General features: G+C 42.4%; 1 protein-coding gene across 4 annotated transcripts; it reads left to right on the top strand.

Annotated features, from left to right (window-relative positions):
- The first annotated feature begins 1,155 nt into the window (after positions 1 to 1,155).
- COPB2 (COPI coat complex subunit beta 2) lies at positions 1,156 to 14,899 on the top strand. Of its 4 annotated transcripts, none has more exons than XM_015637853.3 (22): positions 1,156 to 1,319; positions 2,401 to 2,538; positions 2,802 to 2,888; positions 3,767 to 3,893; positions 4,455 to 4,603; positions 5,712 to 5,858; positions 6,888 to 6,987; positions 7,117 to 7,259; positions 7,464 to 7,663; positions 7,946 to 8,056; positions 8,301 to 8,389; positions 8,466 to 8,572; positions 8,855 to 8,998; positions 9,650 to 9,780; positions 10,028 to 10,235; positions 10,457 to 10,567; positions 11,382 to 11,596; positions 11,876 to 11,968; positions 12,048 to 12,228; positions 12,340 to 12,408; positions 14,028 to 14,117; positions 14,546 to 14,899. In XM_015637853.3, the coding sequence occupies exons 1-22, from the start codon at positions 1,317 to 1,319 to the stop codon at positions 14,639 to 14,641; spliced, it is 2,739 nt and encodes a 912-aa protein (XP_015493339.1). In that variant the 5' UTR covers positions 1,156 to 1,316; the 3' UTR covers positions 14,642 to 14,899. The 4 variants fall into 4 exon arrangements, 3 of the variants coding, with proteins under 3 accessions (XP_015493339.1, XP_033372516.1, XP_015493338.1); XM_015637852.3 differs by having other exon boundaries at positions 1,189 to 1,319; positions 14,025 to 14,117; XR_004498655.1 differs by lacking the exon at positions 14,546 to 14,899 and having other exon boundaries at positions 12,340 to 12,514; positions 14,028 to 14,111.
- Positions 14,900 to 14,946: the final 47 nt, after the last annotated feature.

Genomic DNA, 14,946 nt, shown 5'->3' on the forward strand with positions numbered 1-14,946 from the left:
AGCACTTGTATCAAAAGGAGAGTTTTCTTTAACTGGATCCCAATCAATATCAATATCCTCTGTGTAATTATACAACAAAAATGTGGGGAATGCAATTTTTAGAGGTGGAATTTCAATCTGGCAGTAGGGATAGGAGAAATTCCCTCAACAGTGGCTTCTTGTGCTCCGGTGCTTCCCAAGCCCTCATATTCCCCACGTTTCTATTAGATGCTGTTTGGGATTGCAGCAATTTTAGCTGGCAAAATGGTTAAGAAAAGTGTCACATTTCCTGTGTCAGGCTCATGTGTTTGTCTTTGAGAGAGATGGGCACGCCGGGCTCCCTGCCAGGTCACCCCAGAACACTGTCACCAGGCTCCTGTCCCCTCAGCAGCGTTAGCACGGTGCACACCAAGGCTGCGCTGAGGGGACACAATCAGGCACATCTGGGCACACCTGGAGATTGTCACCATGTCCTCTCCCTGAGGGGTCCAGGGTCACACAGGGGACTCTGTCTGGGGACACTGAGGGGACACAGTTTGGGGCACCACAGTATAAAAAACCCCAGCTATTTGAGAGTGTCCAAAGGAGGCCACGAGGATGGTGAAGGAGGGGATGCTGTACGAATGGTTTAGGACACTTGGTGTGTTCAGCCTGCAGGAGACTCAGAGGAGAGCTCACAGAAACCTGCAGCATCCTCATCAGGGGAAGCGAGGGCCGGTACCGGGCTCTACTCTGCGGTGATGGGACAGCACCTGAGGGAACAGCAGAGCTGGGTCACGGGAGGCTGAGGCTGGATGTCAGGAAAAAGCTGTTCACACAGAGCCTGGGCACTGGAACAGGCTCTGCGGGGCAGTGGACACAGCACCAAGCCTGTCAGGGCTCGGGAAGCGTTAGGAAAACGCTCAGGCACACGGAGCGATGCTTGGGGTGTGCTGTTTAGGGTCAGAGCTGGGTATGCTCTCACACACACGGTGTGCTGTTTAGGGTCGGAGCTAGGTCCGATGGTCCCCGTGGGTCCCTTCCCACCCTGTGACCCCACGGCTCCGAGCCCCCTCTGCTCCTGAGGCAGCGCACGCCGACTACAACTCCCACTCTGCCCCGCGCCGCGCGGCCCCGAGCCGCCGACTACACATCCCGGCATCCCACGGGGGAGCCTCGCTCTCGCGAGACTGAAAGGCCTCACGGAGGTGTTGCTGCGAGAGCTGCGGGCCCGGAAGCTCCACGTCGGAGATCGGAGTGAGCCCGGGTGGAGGCACCGGAGTGGGGCCGGGGCAGCGCCTGGGGACAGCGGGGCAGCGCCTGGGGACAGCGGAGCAGCGCCTGGGGACGGCCGGGCCATGGTGAGCGACAGGCGGGGTCCCGGGAGGCGGATCGGCGGGGCAGGAGGGGCCAGGGCCGGGTCGGCAGAGCGGTGCTGCCCGTGGTGTTCCTCAGCCCCAGCGAGCGGCTGGCCCGCGGGCCGGGGTTGTGTCGCACTCTCCCCTCGGGAGCTGCAGATCCCAGCGGCTCCGGGGCTAAACACGGAATCAAGGGGAGCTGTGCTTGCCTTCCTGGTGTCTGTAGCAGGAGAAATGAACCCAAATTCATTGGGTTCATGTCATGGCTGTAGTACAGCTACTACATGATAACCAGGTGGATTTTGCTCCTTGCAGTGTCTAACATAGGTAACTGCACGTTTTATTAATACGTGCGGTGTTCTTTGATCAGCTGTTGTGCACTGAGTTCCCTGACATAAAAGCAGGGTTAAATGATCTCAAATGAGTGTCCAAATGAATCCATAATGCATCAAATATGTTAGACAATCACTTTGCTGGCCTTTAAAGTACTCTGGCTTTACATTGCCAGTGATGAAAGTGGAAGGTCCGAGCTTTCTTTGTAAGGGAAAGACTTAAACTTTTCCCTCCTCTCAGTTTCTACAACAGAATGTTCCATTCTAAAATGTAATTTTGGAATTGTGAATGTAAGTAAATTTATAATGGGCAAATATGATTGTGCTCTATTGTGGTAGCTGGCTTTTCTTCCTGGTTTGTTGGGTAAAGTAGCAGGAAGATTAATTTTCTTCTGTTTGTATTAGGAGCAAGTTCTCTTTGCTTTTCTTAATTAGTTCAGGGACACCAGGAAGATGTGCAGTGCATGTTTTTTGGTTGGTTTTTTTTTTACTCTGCTGGAGATACTTTTTGCAGTATGAAGAGGTTTGGAATTTCACAGACTCAAATGAAACATAGCCATTGCCATTGGTGAGGATGCAAGGCTTCCTACAAAAACAGATACGCAGATGGATAGAAAAGAGTAGTAACCTTCTGTCTGCCTGAACAGCAGGATTGGATCCTTTTGTTCTAAGAGTAAACTGCAGCTTTCCTTTTCCCTTTTGTGTGTCAGTTTTCTGTTAAACCACCTGACACTGCCAATTGTTTTCCCCAGCCTCTCCGACTGGACATCAAGCGGAAGCTGACGGCCCGCTCTGACCGGGTGAAGAGTGTGGACCTGCACCCCACGGAGCCATGGATGCTGGCCAGCCTCTACAACGGCAGTGTCTGTGTTTGGAACCATGAAACACAGGTGAGGGCTTTTCACACAACAAGTGTGCCTTATTGTGAAATGTTCATGACTCACAGATGTGTATCTAGTGCTGAGAAACTGAATTTGTACAGAATCCTGTCACTGCCACTGACTGTGCTCTCCTCTGGCTGAGTACAAGAATCACTGTATTGTATCAGTGGACAAGGAAGTGACATATTGGATATGGTTAGGAAAGTAGAAAGAGCTGGTTTCAAAATCGGTATTTTCTCCAGAGCTATAAACTTAACTGTTTTTATTTTCAGACTCTGGTGAAGAATTTTGAAGTGTGTGACCTGCCTGTGAGAGCTGCCAAGTTCGTGGCAAGGAAGAACTGGGTCGTTACTGGAGCTGTAAGCTGCTCTCCTCATGTGATTTCCTATGCAGCTGCACGTTCTCTGATTAATTGTCATGCCGTTATTTTGTGCATCACTTAATAATCTGATCTGATATGAATTTGTAGAGGGGAAGGGAATACTTCACTACAGTTTCTCAGAAGTTTTCTCCTTTGAAGGAAGCTTAGAAACTTAAATATTTCATTTCAAAAGAGAGCAGCCTGCTAAGGTGACTGACTGCAGGTAATGCCAGGTAGATGGAATTCAGCTTTTACTGCCAGCTAGAACATACCCAGCACACAGTTCTGACTCAGTATCAGAGGTGCTACTTTAACTAAGATGAAACTACTGACAGTCCTAGGTAAGATGAATTAGAAATTGCTTTCTACTTTTGTTATTGGTTATATTAAAAATGTTTTTTTTTATTTTGCTCACCACTAGAAAAAAATGTCTGCTTTTATTTGGTGACTCTATCCTGAGAGCAATAGTTGTGTTCTGATCTTGGTAACACTTTATTTTTATGGAGTGAATATTTTTTGGCTAAATTAAGGTAATGCCTAAATATTTTTGTCTCAGCTTTCATTTTCTAGTCTTCTGCCCTGTACATGGAGTAAAAAAATTATTTTCAGTTCATTACCTTATGCTGCCATGACTCAAGTTTCTTGTAAAAATGAAAATTTGGTTGAAGTTTTTTCCATTTCATAAATGGCTTGGAACAGCAGTGTGTAATTTATAGCCTTCTGAATCCAAGGATAATTTGTATCATTAGTAAGCAAAATTCCTTAAACATTTGTTGTCTCCAATGGTGGAATGTTTTTTCCTAGCTCCCCTGCATTGCATAGAAGGTGCACTGCACAAGAGACTTACTTTCATGTGGCTTTTCCTCCCTTTCCCAGGATGACATGCAGATCAGAGTTTTTAATTACAACACCCTGGAGAGAGTTCACATGTTTGAGGCTCATTCTGACTACATCCGATGCATTGCAGTGCACCCCACGCAGCCCTTCATCCTCACAAGCAGTGGTGAGAGTCCTTTGCAATGTTTTCATCTTCAGCTCTTTTCAGGCTTCTGTTTCCTGGGGACTGGAGGCTTGCAGGTCTGGGGAAGACTCAGGGTTCCTTGAGCAAGTAGCCAATGTGACATTTGTGATTTTGTTGTTTCTTGGTAGATGCATTCATGTTTTTTTAATAGAATATCAACTGAACTTTAAATTTAAAATGTAATGGCTTGTGTTCCTGTCAGAGAAGAGCAAAGAGCCTTCTCTCTTAATATCTGCCAGGGGAAACATTCGTCTGTGTGCTAATTAGTGTGGCAAACTCTCAAGTAACAGCTGAAGTTGTGTTTTCTAAAAAATTTCATTGTGGTTTGGAGTAAGTTTTTAGCTGTGAATCTGACTTGAAAGTGACAGACAGCTTTCATCACCCTGTGGCCCTTCTGCAAGGACTGGTAATCCTATAGATGCATATAGATTATTAGCAGTGCCTCCTTTCCAGCTTGTAACATGAAGTTCTGGAGGATGATGCAGTTTAAGGAGATAGTTATCACCCACTGATTGGTTGTCTGTTGTTTGTGGTTTTTTCCAGACGACATGCTGATCAAACTCTGGGACTGGGATAAGAAATGGTCTTGTTCTCAGGTGTTTGAAGGACACACCCATTACGTCATGCAGATTGTCATAAACCCAAAAGACAATAACCAGTTTGCCAGTGCCTCCTTGGATAGGACAATTAAGGTAGAGAAACTGTATTTGGGGTTTTTAGTCATTAAGTGATTATCAGTGTACACAAACCAATAATCCTGTGTGGATGATAGCTCAGTATTCTTAAAAGCAGGTGCAGTGATAGAATTTTTACTGAACAAAGACCTGGATATTGGTCCAGGCACCTACTAAGTAATCCAATAAATTTACCAGGTTACCTGTTGTCTCTGATGATTGGAAAGTAGTTCACTTAACTCTACTGAGTGCTATATCTCCATTTGGACTACAAAGAAACATGGGAGAGGAGTAATAGTTTTACTGTCAGTGAGTGATTTGGGAATATTGAAACTGTACACTGGATAAACACTAATGGTGCATTATAAAGAAAAAATTAAACCCTGGTAAAAGTGTCTCTCCCTTTACTTTCATGTCCTTGGCTGTCCATGCATGGAATTGTTCCCAGAGATGCCTTTAGCCTTCTCATGGTCTCATTTGCTGTGCAGCTGTTACTGAATATCTGTGACTACAGATTTGCAGCCACTGAACACTGCCACCTCCTCACATTTCCTGTACATTGTCAGTATATTGGCTGTAAAAAGCCAGCACTGATTTCATATGGCCACGTATGAGATGTTGAGATCAGGTGCACGTCAGTGTTGATTTGATGTGATAAACATGAGAAAACACTAGTATATCTACACTTGACTTGCTTCATTTTGTATCCTCATTTAACATGAGATTTGTTATTCTTTAGTGTAACTGGAAAAATTAAAATTCAGGACAGTTGGAGGAAACTCATCTATAATAACAATTAGTTACTAGTTAGTTTTATAAACAGTTGCTAATTCTTTAAAACAGTGCTTTATATGGTTTCATGTACTTAAAAAGAAGTTTAAAGCAACTAATTTCATTGTTCATTGCAGAGCATGGGCAATTCAGCATGTTATTTGTGTTTATTGAAGGACTGATAGTTTGCGGAGCAGTTGTTGAGGTTTTTCACCTAAAAAAACACCATGTCTTTGGAATTCTGTGTTATTTCTCTTTGGACTTGTGAAGTACTTCTGGATACCTGTTGTGTTTGCCAAGGGTGATCTGGACACAGAAGGCTGCTGAGTACATGTGGTTGTGTTTTTTTGGTCAGGTGTGGCAGCTGGGATCATCCTCTCCCAACTTCACCTTGGAAGGCCATGAGAAAGGAGTGAACTGCATTGACTATTACAGTGGTGGGGACAAGCCATACCTCATTTCTGGGGCAGATGATCGTCTGGTGAAGATCTGGGACTATCAGGTGTGTGCTCAGCTCTTCAGGAGCCTTTGTGAAGGCTGCCACATCTGGTATAAAGTTTCTGTTAGATTTATTTCCTGTGACAAATTGATTCCCTGCCTTTTAGGCCTCTTGATTGTGGATTAAGCTGTTCCTCTTCTATATTCAAGTGTGAATGTTGTTAATGTATCAACTCTTTACATTCTTCCACCTCTTTTTATTCTTCATTCTTTATAGCTCCCCCCTCTCCTGTTTCATCCTGTGCACATTGGCACAGTCCCATGTGCTGCATGCACACACATGCAGTGTACCCCCAAAGAGGGCAGGAATGATGAGGTGCTCTGCTTGAGTGCTCCTCAGGAAAGAGAGATCTAATCCAGGGATTCAGTTCTGGTGCCAGAGCCTAGAACTCCCAAGTTCTTCCTGTGTACAAGAGCCTGAAAGGCCAGAAGGGCAAGACAGAGGTTGTAAGGTGGTACTTTCTGGTCGTTAAAACTTCTTGCCCTGGAGTAAATCCAAGCCCAGAAGTTGAAGCTGGCACTGTTAATTTAAGCATTCATTGCAGTCATGAATGTCACACAACAGTGCTTGAGATTTTGCCACAGTGCAGCTGGAGACACTATACATGCTCCAGTCTTAGTTACCTCAGAGTAGCCTCTCTCTCACACCTGTGTGAATGAACATTCTTACCAAAGACCTAAATTAGATCTGTTTTCACCTGTAATGCAATGTTTGGTTTTGATCTTTTTTGCAGTGTACTCAGCTTTCCATCTTTCTTTAATCTGTTGTGCTATGCAGTTCTGAGAAAGCATATTTTCTAGCCATAAATACATCTGAAAATAGAGGAAAATTCCTCTGTCAAGGGAAATATTTTCTTCTAGGCAGGAGGTACAACTCAGTACAATCACAGCTTTTAATAGCTTAGTGCTGTTGTTTGAATACCTTGCAAATGTAAGAAATCTGGAGAATCTTCAGATCTATTTTGGATTTGGGGGCATTTTTTTTTAAGAAATAAGGATTAAAATATGGCATTGTGTTCTCTCTTTCTTTCAGAATAAAACCTGTGTGCAGACATTGGAAGGCCATGCTCAGAATGTGTCGTGTGTCAGCTTCCATCCGGAGCTGCCCATCATCATCACTGGCTCTGAAGATGGTAACTTTGGGTTTTCTGGTGTAGAAAGGACAGGAAAAGAAATGAGGGGAGAGCTCTTGTGGTGGTGTGGCTGCACCCCTGCTGTCCTCACACTGGGCTGAAAGGATCCATCCCTTTGCTTTCCCCCAGGCACGGTGCGGATCTGGCACTCCAGCACTTACCGCCTGGAGAGCACCCTGAACTACGGCATGGAGAGGGTGTGGTGTGTGGCCAGCCTCAGGGGCTCCAACAACGTGGCTTTGGGATATGATGAAGGCAGCATTATTGTAAAGGTACAGTTCATGGTTTGAAGTGAGAAATTGTGATTCATCGCTGTCTGGTGTGCACAACAACTGGTTTCTGATTTTGGGATAGTATGTAAAATACTGATTTTTTGGCATTTTTTTTATAGAGATTGGCTATTTCAATTCATATTTTCAACTGAAAAAAAATCAACAATGTATTTTTTTCCATAGCCTAACTTATTTACTTTCTAGCTTGGTCGTGAAGAACCTGCCATGTCCATGGATGCAAATGGAAAAATTATTTGGGCTAAACATTCCGAAGTCCAACAGGCTAACTTGAAAGCGATGGGAGACGCTGAGATCAAAGATGGAGAGAGGTTGCCACTGGCTGTGAAGGATATGGGCAGCTGTGAAATCTATCCTCAGACAATCCAGCACAACCCTAATGGACGGTAACACATTCCTTTATCACTTCTCTTGAACTGGTTGGGGCTTTTTTGTTAACAAGCTCAAAGAAAAGGGATCCAAGGTACAAGAGCTGCTCAGTGGAGACCAGAAGGAGCATGATTCAGGAAGGAAATGGAGTTCCATGACATTTTAGGAATATATAAAGCCCATGCTCTGTTTCAGTGATTACCTTGGACATGGGAGCCTTTACCTTTACAGACAATTGCCTTCTTGCTGCTGCCTGTTGACCTGAATACAGATATGTGTGCCTCTCTCTCCTGCCCCAGGTTCGTGGTGGTATGTGGTGATGGCGAATACATCATTTACACAGCCATGGCTCTGAGGAACAAGAGCTTTGGTTCTGCACAGGAGTTTGTGTGGGCACATGACTCTTCAGAGTAAGTCTTGCAAGTTTTTTCCTTTGTATTACATTTGCTGCTGCTTATTTAAAGCAGTTATGAAGGCCATGAAGACCAAAACATGCATGTAAAGTGAACTTTCAACAGTTGTCCTGCTTGAAAAGTTTGGATTTTTAGAAGATAACTCAAAGGCAGTTGTTCTGTAGCAGCTTATGGTTTAGTAATATACTACTTTGGAAACTGAATAATAGTTTTGTTTATTTACAATTTAATCTCTATTTAGGTATGCAATCAGGGAGAGCAACAGTGTTGTAAAGATATTTAAAAATTTCAAAGAGAAGAAGTCATTCAAGCCTGATTTTGGAGCAGAAGGTAAGTACTTCAAAAATAGATATGCTGGTGTGGATTCTGCACAACATGGATTTCCTCCACCTTTACTTTCCTGCAGGCATCTACGGTGGCTTTTTGTTGGGAGTCAGATCTGTCAATGGCCTGGCATTCTATGACTGGGAGAACACAGAGCTGATTCGCAGGATTGAAATCCAGCCCAAACATGTAAGGTTCTGCATGGGACTGAAGACACTTTCCTGTCTGGGTTTAGAGATTTATATTTTTTTTACTAAACTAATTTTCTTGCATGAAGCCAAATTGTCAAGAATAAAGGAGTAATTAAAGTTTATCTAAGTCATGTAGCAGAAAGGGCAAAACAATTCCTGTTATGTGTTGGCTTCTCAGTCCTAAAGCTTCTAGAGCTGGTGTGTTTTACCCTTAATTCCCGCATTGTCCTTCTTAGCCTGGGTTTTTAACACTGTGCCACTGTTGATTCTGCTGTCACAGATTTTCTGGTCTGACTCGGGTGAGCTCGTGTGCATTGCTACAGAAGAGTCATTCTTCATTCTCAAGTACCTGTCAGAAAAAGTGGCAGCAGCCCAAGAAACACATGAAGGTGTCACTGAAGATGGAATTGAAGATGCCTTTGAGGTACCTTCTATTTAAAAAGTGGAATAAGATTAGAGATGGTAGGAGCAAGAGAATACAGCAAACATAGTCCTTAACATAGTCCAATTGAAATGTTAGTTTCCAGACCATTTTTAGTATCACACATTGTGCATCTGCTTGAGGAACACTTAATCATTTTTTTGGGATTCCTGAGGAGTGTATCCCTGTCTGAATCCCAGCATAACAGACCTTGATGCCTGCATTTCTCTGATCTGTTGTCAGAGAAATATAGAGATTATTTTTAGAACACACTTTTGGGTCATTGCTTAATTATTTTTTTCCTACAATTTTCAAGTTTTGAAATGTTATTCAAGTTTGAGCAGTGAAAAAACCTCATGTGGTAAAATGTCAGAAATCAAAATTTCGTAAGGAAAGTTATCTTTGATTGTCTTGCTTAATGCTTAGTTTGGTGCTTGTTTCCTAGATTTGTAATTGGCTTACTTAACAATTAGGGTAGCATGCATATAAAACTAAATTATCATTTATGTAATTCTAATCTATATCTAAACCTATATTTGCAACTTGCCCAACTATTTAAGTATAAAATATGGAATTATATTTTAAATGCAGTAGTCTCTCTGCTACCTAGAAGTACCTTTTTGTGTATCTAATTACCCAGTTTTTGCTTTGCAGGTTCTTGGTGAGATCCAGGAGATTGTGAAAACAGGTCTGTGGGTGGGTGACTGCTTCATTTACACCAGTTCTGTGAACAGACTCAACTACTATGTTGGAGGAGAGATTGTCACCATTGCCCACCTGGACAGGTGAGCCCCTGGTGAACCCTGGCAGCTGCTGCTGTGCCCTGCTTTTAGCACAAGGGTGATAACAAGTTTGGTGTTCTGAGGCAGCAGTGCAATTCTGAGGGATGAACAGTGCTGTGTGAAAGAGTACATCCAGGAAGCGCAGAGTATTGGATGGGGTATTCTTGCTACCAAAATAACTGCTGGAATGTTTTTGTACAGACTGTTTGTGTGCATCTGCTGAAGCTGAGTGCTCTTTGTTTTGTTTCAGAACAATGTATCTCCTGGGGTATATCCCGAAGGACAACAGGCTGTATTTGGGAGATAAAGAGTTAAACATTGTTAGTTATTCTCTGCTGGTCTCAGTGCTGGAGTATCAAACTGCTGTGATGAGGAGAGATTTTGGCATGGCTGACAAAGTTCTTCCCACAATCCCAAAAGAACAGAGAACCAGGGTTGCACATTTTCTTGAAAAACAGGCAAGAAAGCTACTTCTTAGTTATCCAACTAAATAAAGCAGTTTATTCACATTCTTAATTACATTTGCTAAGCAAAACCCAGTGATATTATCTGTGAGCATTGACTCTTGTTAATTTTCCTGTTTGTTTGAGAACCTTCTGTTCAGAGTGCTTTTGGTAACGTATTTAGGATTATGTTAGACCTGACAGGTCCCAGCTTCACTGTCAGACTTTTATTTTAGGGCTTCAAACAACAAGCTCTTGCAGTATCTACAGATCCGGAGCATCGTTTTGAACTTGCTCTTCAACTTGGAGAATTAAAAATAGCCTATCAGCTTGCAGTGGAAGCAGAGGTAATTATATAAATTTGAGTGATTCATTCTGGATTCTGAGTATTAGCAGGAGTCTGAGAGGCCCTGTAAGAAAAGGCAGTGGTATGTGGGGATGCAGTACAACTCCCTAAATACAACTGAATTTCCTCCAGCTCCTTTGATGAAGTTCTTCTGCCTGTAATTCAAGGGAATGTAAGTTGTGGGATGGGGACAAAGAATGGTGTCTGCTCAGAAAACACAGGAACCCCTGGAGAATACAAAACTTGAGCCCAGAACCAAGCCTTAATCTCCAGTAGTTAACAGTGAGAGGAGGAAAGCCTTTAGACCTTTGTTCCAGCCTTGGCAAACTTAGAATGCTGCAGTAAAAAAACTCACGGGCAGTGATTTGTCCTGTCATTATTATGTGGAGAATCAATCTCATTGTTCCTGCTGTAAAATAATCAAGTTATTTAGAAGGAATGGTAACTTAGTTACAGACGCAAATGTCTTTCAGCATTCTGAGAGTTAACTTGGGAGCTTTAAGAGATTTTTATAGTTTGATTTCCAGTTATGCCTGGCTTCCCCCTCCATGTTTAGTGAGAAGCTGTTTATATATTTTATGTAATGTTACAGCTGGGTAGGGATCTCTTCACCCTCACTGGGAACATGTCATGCTGGGAAGCTGTAGTAATTGCAGTACCTCAAAGGGAAGACAGGTGTAGTCATGGGATACAGCACCTTCACAAGCCAACTTATATTTTCATATTGAGTGCTATGAAAACCTTTAAATGCTGTTCAGGAATGTGAGTGGTTTGGTTTTTTTCTTTCCCTCCCTCTCCCCTTTTTGTACAATCAGTCAGAACAGAAGTGGAAGCAGCTTGCAGAGCTTGCCATCAGTAAATGCCAGTTTGGCTTAGCCCAGGAGTGTCTCCACCATGCCCAAGACTATGGAGGACTGCTGCTCCTGGCCACAGCTTCAGGGAATGCCAGCATGGTGAATAAGTTGGCTGAAGGTGCAGAAAAGGATGGCAAGAATAATGTGGCATTTATGAGCTACTTCCTGCAGGGAAAGTAAGTACCAAATGAGCTTCTGACTGTTGTGTTTGCTTTCTCAAGTGTCGAGACCCTCAGGTTCTTCAAGAGGTTAACTACAGCTAACTGAAAACTTCATGGAGAAAGATAGGCATAAGTCCTTCTCAGAAAAGCTCATTCATTCTATAATGGCTACTAGATTTAAAATCTGAAATGAAAGCACCTTCAAGTAATGGAACAGAATAAACAGCTGTTCTAATACAAGAATTTGTCTTTAATAAACTTTACTGGTTGAAATCACATTTTGAAATCTTTTAGGCTTGATTCATGTTTGGAACTCCTGATCAAAACTGGGCGCCTCCCTGAAGCTGCTTTCCTTGCACGAACGTATTTGCCAAGCCAAGTTTCAAGGTAATTTCTAAGCATATGCAGAGCATGAGTTGTGTTGTCTGAGTGAGCTGTCTTTAACAAATCTGGTTTGCATCTCCAGGGTTGTTAAACTCTGGCGGGAGAACCTCTCTAAAGTCAATCAAAAAGCTGCTGAGTCCCTTGCTGATCCTACAGAATATGAAAATCTTTTCCCTGGATTAAAGGAAGCTTTTATTGCTGAAGAGTATGTTAAGCAAAGTCTTGCTGACTTGAGGCCAGCCAGGGAATACCCCCTTGTCACTGTAAGTAGAAGGTTTTACTGTCTCGAGAAGAAAAACATTTGGTGCTGTGCAAAATCAGCTCTAAGCAACTCAGTGCAACACTGAAATGTCTCTGGGTTTTTTTACTTTTAGCCAAATGAAGAAAGAAACTTACTTGAAGAAGCAAAAGGATTTGAGCCCTCTGGAATAATGACATCTCAGGTCAGTGAGTGATGAATAAGGGAGAGCTTTGCTGTCTTACAGTAACATCTACCCTGGAGTATATTTCACCAGGAATGGACAAATTGTTGCTTTTATTACCTTGACTGTAAGTGCTGAAGTTGCCTTCATGTTTTTTTGCCTCAGATTCTTCTTAATCTACATCTGTACCTACTAACAGCTTCTTGACTGAAATTATTTGTGTACTTCCTTACCTTGGGTCACTCTTTGTAGTGTGAGTAATTGTAGAGTCTTTCCATTGAATTCATCCTACAGAAAAATAACTCTGCTTGCATTTACAAACACTGCCTCGACTGCAGCTGGTTTTCTAAAAGCTCAGTAGCTGGAAATGGAAACTCTCACCTATTACAGCAGTGACAAATTCTCTGTGTTCTTTGCTGGTGTGCTGCATGGTTATGAAATAATGCTGCTCCACAACTGACTGACCAGGAATCCTACTTGGATACTTGAACATAGGTTATTATCAGTATCTGAAGTAAGAAACTCATTTTTTTACCACCTCAGTTGTCCAAGTCTTATGCAGAAAATAGGACAAAGTATAAGCATACACTTGAAACAAAGCCTTTTCAGAGCCTCGGGAGAAGATGACAACTTCTGATTTTGCTCAAGTCAAATACACTTTACATGTGTATGTGAAAATCATAATGTGAGGATTTCTTAAAGGTATTGATGGTGGCATAACTCTTTTGAGGCTATAAACATCTAAAATCAAAATTGCACCAGAAACTGAAGGAAAAACAGAAAAGCTACAGCTCTCCATTGTCTGTACATTTTTCCTTATAGGAGATGCACTATAAAACATAGTTTTGAACATCCCCGATGGAGCAGAGAGGTTACTTTCAAGCTTTTGTAGTGACTCTGCCTCTTGTGCATCCACAGAAATACCATTAAAGCAAAGTCAGACTTGTCTGCACATTTGATAAAGATGATAAACAACCCTGTCAAGGCTACCTATGGAAATAAATGAGAACTAGCTTGCCACAGAAGCTGAAAACAAGACCTCTGTATCTGCATTCAGCTCATGATTGCATAGAAGCCCTAAACCCCAGTTCTCTTACATCTGAGACTAATTATGGGATGTTTTGTAGGAGATAGTTAATTCTGTAATTAAATACTGTTAATTGAATAGCACCATTGCCTTCAATAATACTACTGACTGATGAATTACCTTAATATAAAACTTGTGCAGCAGTGAAGCAACAAGTATTAAACTATTATAGGATTTGGAACACAAAGCCCAGCAACTACTAAAATTTGCTGTCAGTCTCAGCTAACTTGATCTCTCCGGCTGAGGGTGTTGAAAATCACTAACAGCACTTCAGTATTTAAAATGAACTGATAATTTCTGAAGGTTCTCATTTTATCAGTTCCATCAACTGCTTCAAATATACTGGGGAGAGAAATAGTCTCCAGTGGAGTGAGGACTAGAATCCTTTCTGACAGTGAAGATGTGGCTCAAGAATAAGTGAGGGAAGTAGAAAGAGAACCACTGGGAAAGGGTTCTCTTTTAGAGAGAGATCATAGGTATGCTGTTGTTTACCTGCTTTTGTTGAAAGAATTTAAATTGAAAAAAACTAAAGGAATTTCTTTGCCATTAGAAGAAGGCTGAAGAACCAGTTCCTTCTCCGAAACAAGAAGTGATGAAGACAGTTGTGCAGAATTCTGATAACCTTCCATCAAGAGATCAAAAGGTACCCAAACAGTTTTCTGAGGGGAAGTATAAGCACTCAATTCATTTTACATTAAAGACTTTAATGAGTGTGATTTAACCAAGGAACTCCAGAGATGACTCTGGCAGTCCCAGAACAGTGTTCAGAGCCCAGCCCTCCGTGTGCAGACACTGCACACAGTCACAGATCAGTTCAGCAGATGGGCTGACATGAGGCAGTTCAAACCCAGCTGCTCAGAGCATGGAAAAACACTGCAGTGGTTGAAGAGGCTTCCTCACCAAGCAGGCAGCTGCTCTCCAGCTTCCTTCAGCACTCATGTTCCTCATGAGGCCTTGGTTGGAGTTTGCAGAGTGCAGCTCCATCCTGCAGTGCCATCCATCCTATAAGCTATATCCTGTATACATGTAACTATAGCAGCACCCCCTTCATCCAGTCTTTTCTCTCCCTAGACACTGCTGGACTTGGAAGATGACTTAGATAACTTGGATCTGGAGGATATTGATACCACAGATATCAATCTGGATGAAGAGATCTTAGATGAGTGAACATCCATTTTTAGTTGACCAAATCAGGAAATAATTTGGTCAAAACCCAGAGGAATGAAGTTCTGTGGACTAGGTGCTCCAAGTTACTTTGATTTTTATATCACAAGTGGACCGTGTACAAGGAAGTATGGAGCCAGCAACTGTAGAAAGAGAATCACCTTCCAGTATGTTGAAATTCAAGATGTTGGCCTGCTCCAGAACATACTAAAAAATGTTTTCATTTATCAAGCAATTCAATAAATCCTTTTAAACATTCTGCTCCTCAGCTCTCCATTTACTAGTAATATTTACTAATAGCAAAATTC

Source organism: Parus major, chromosome 9 (assembly GCF_001522545.3).
Source record: "Parus major isolate Abel chromosome 9, Parus_major1.1, whole genome shotgun sequence".
Lineage (NCBI taxonomy): Eukaryota > Metazoa > Chordata > Aves > Passeriformes > Paridae > Parus > Parus major.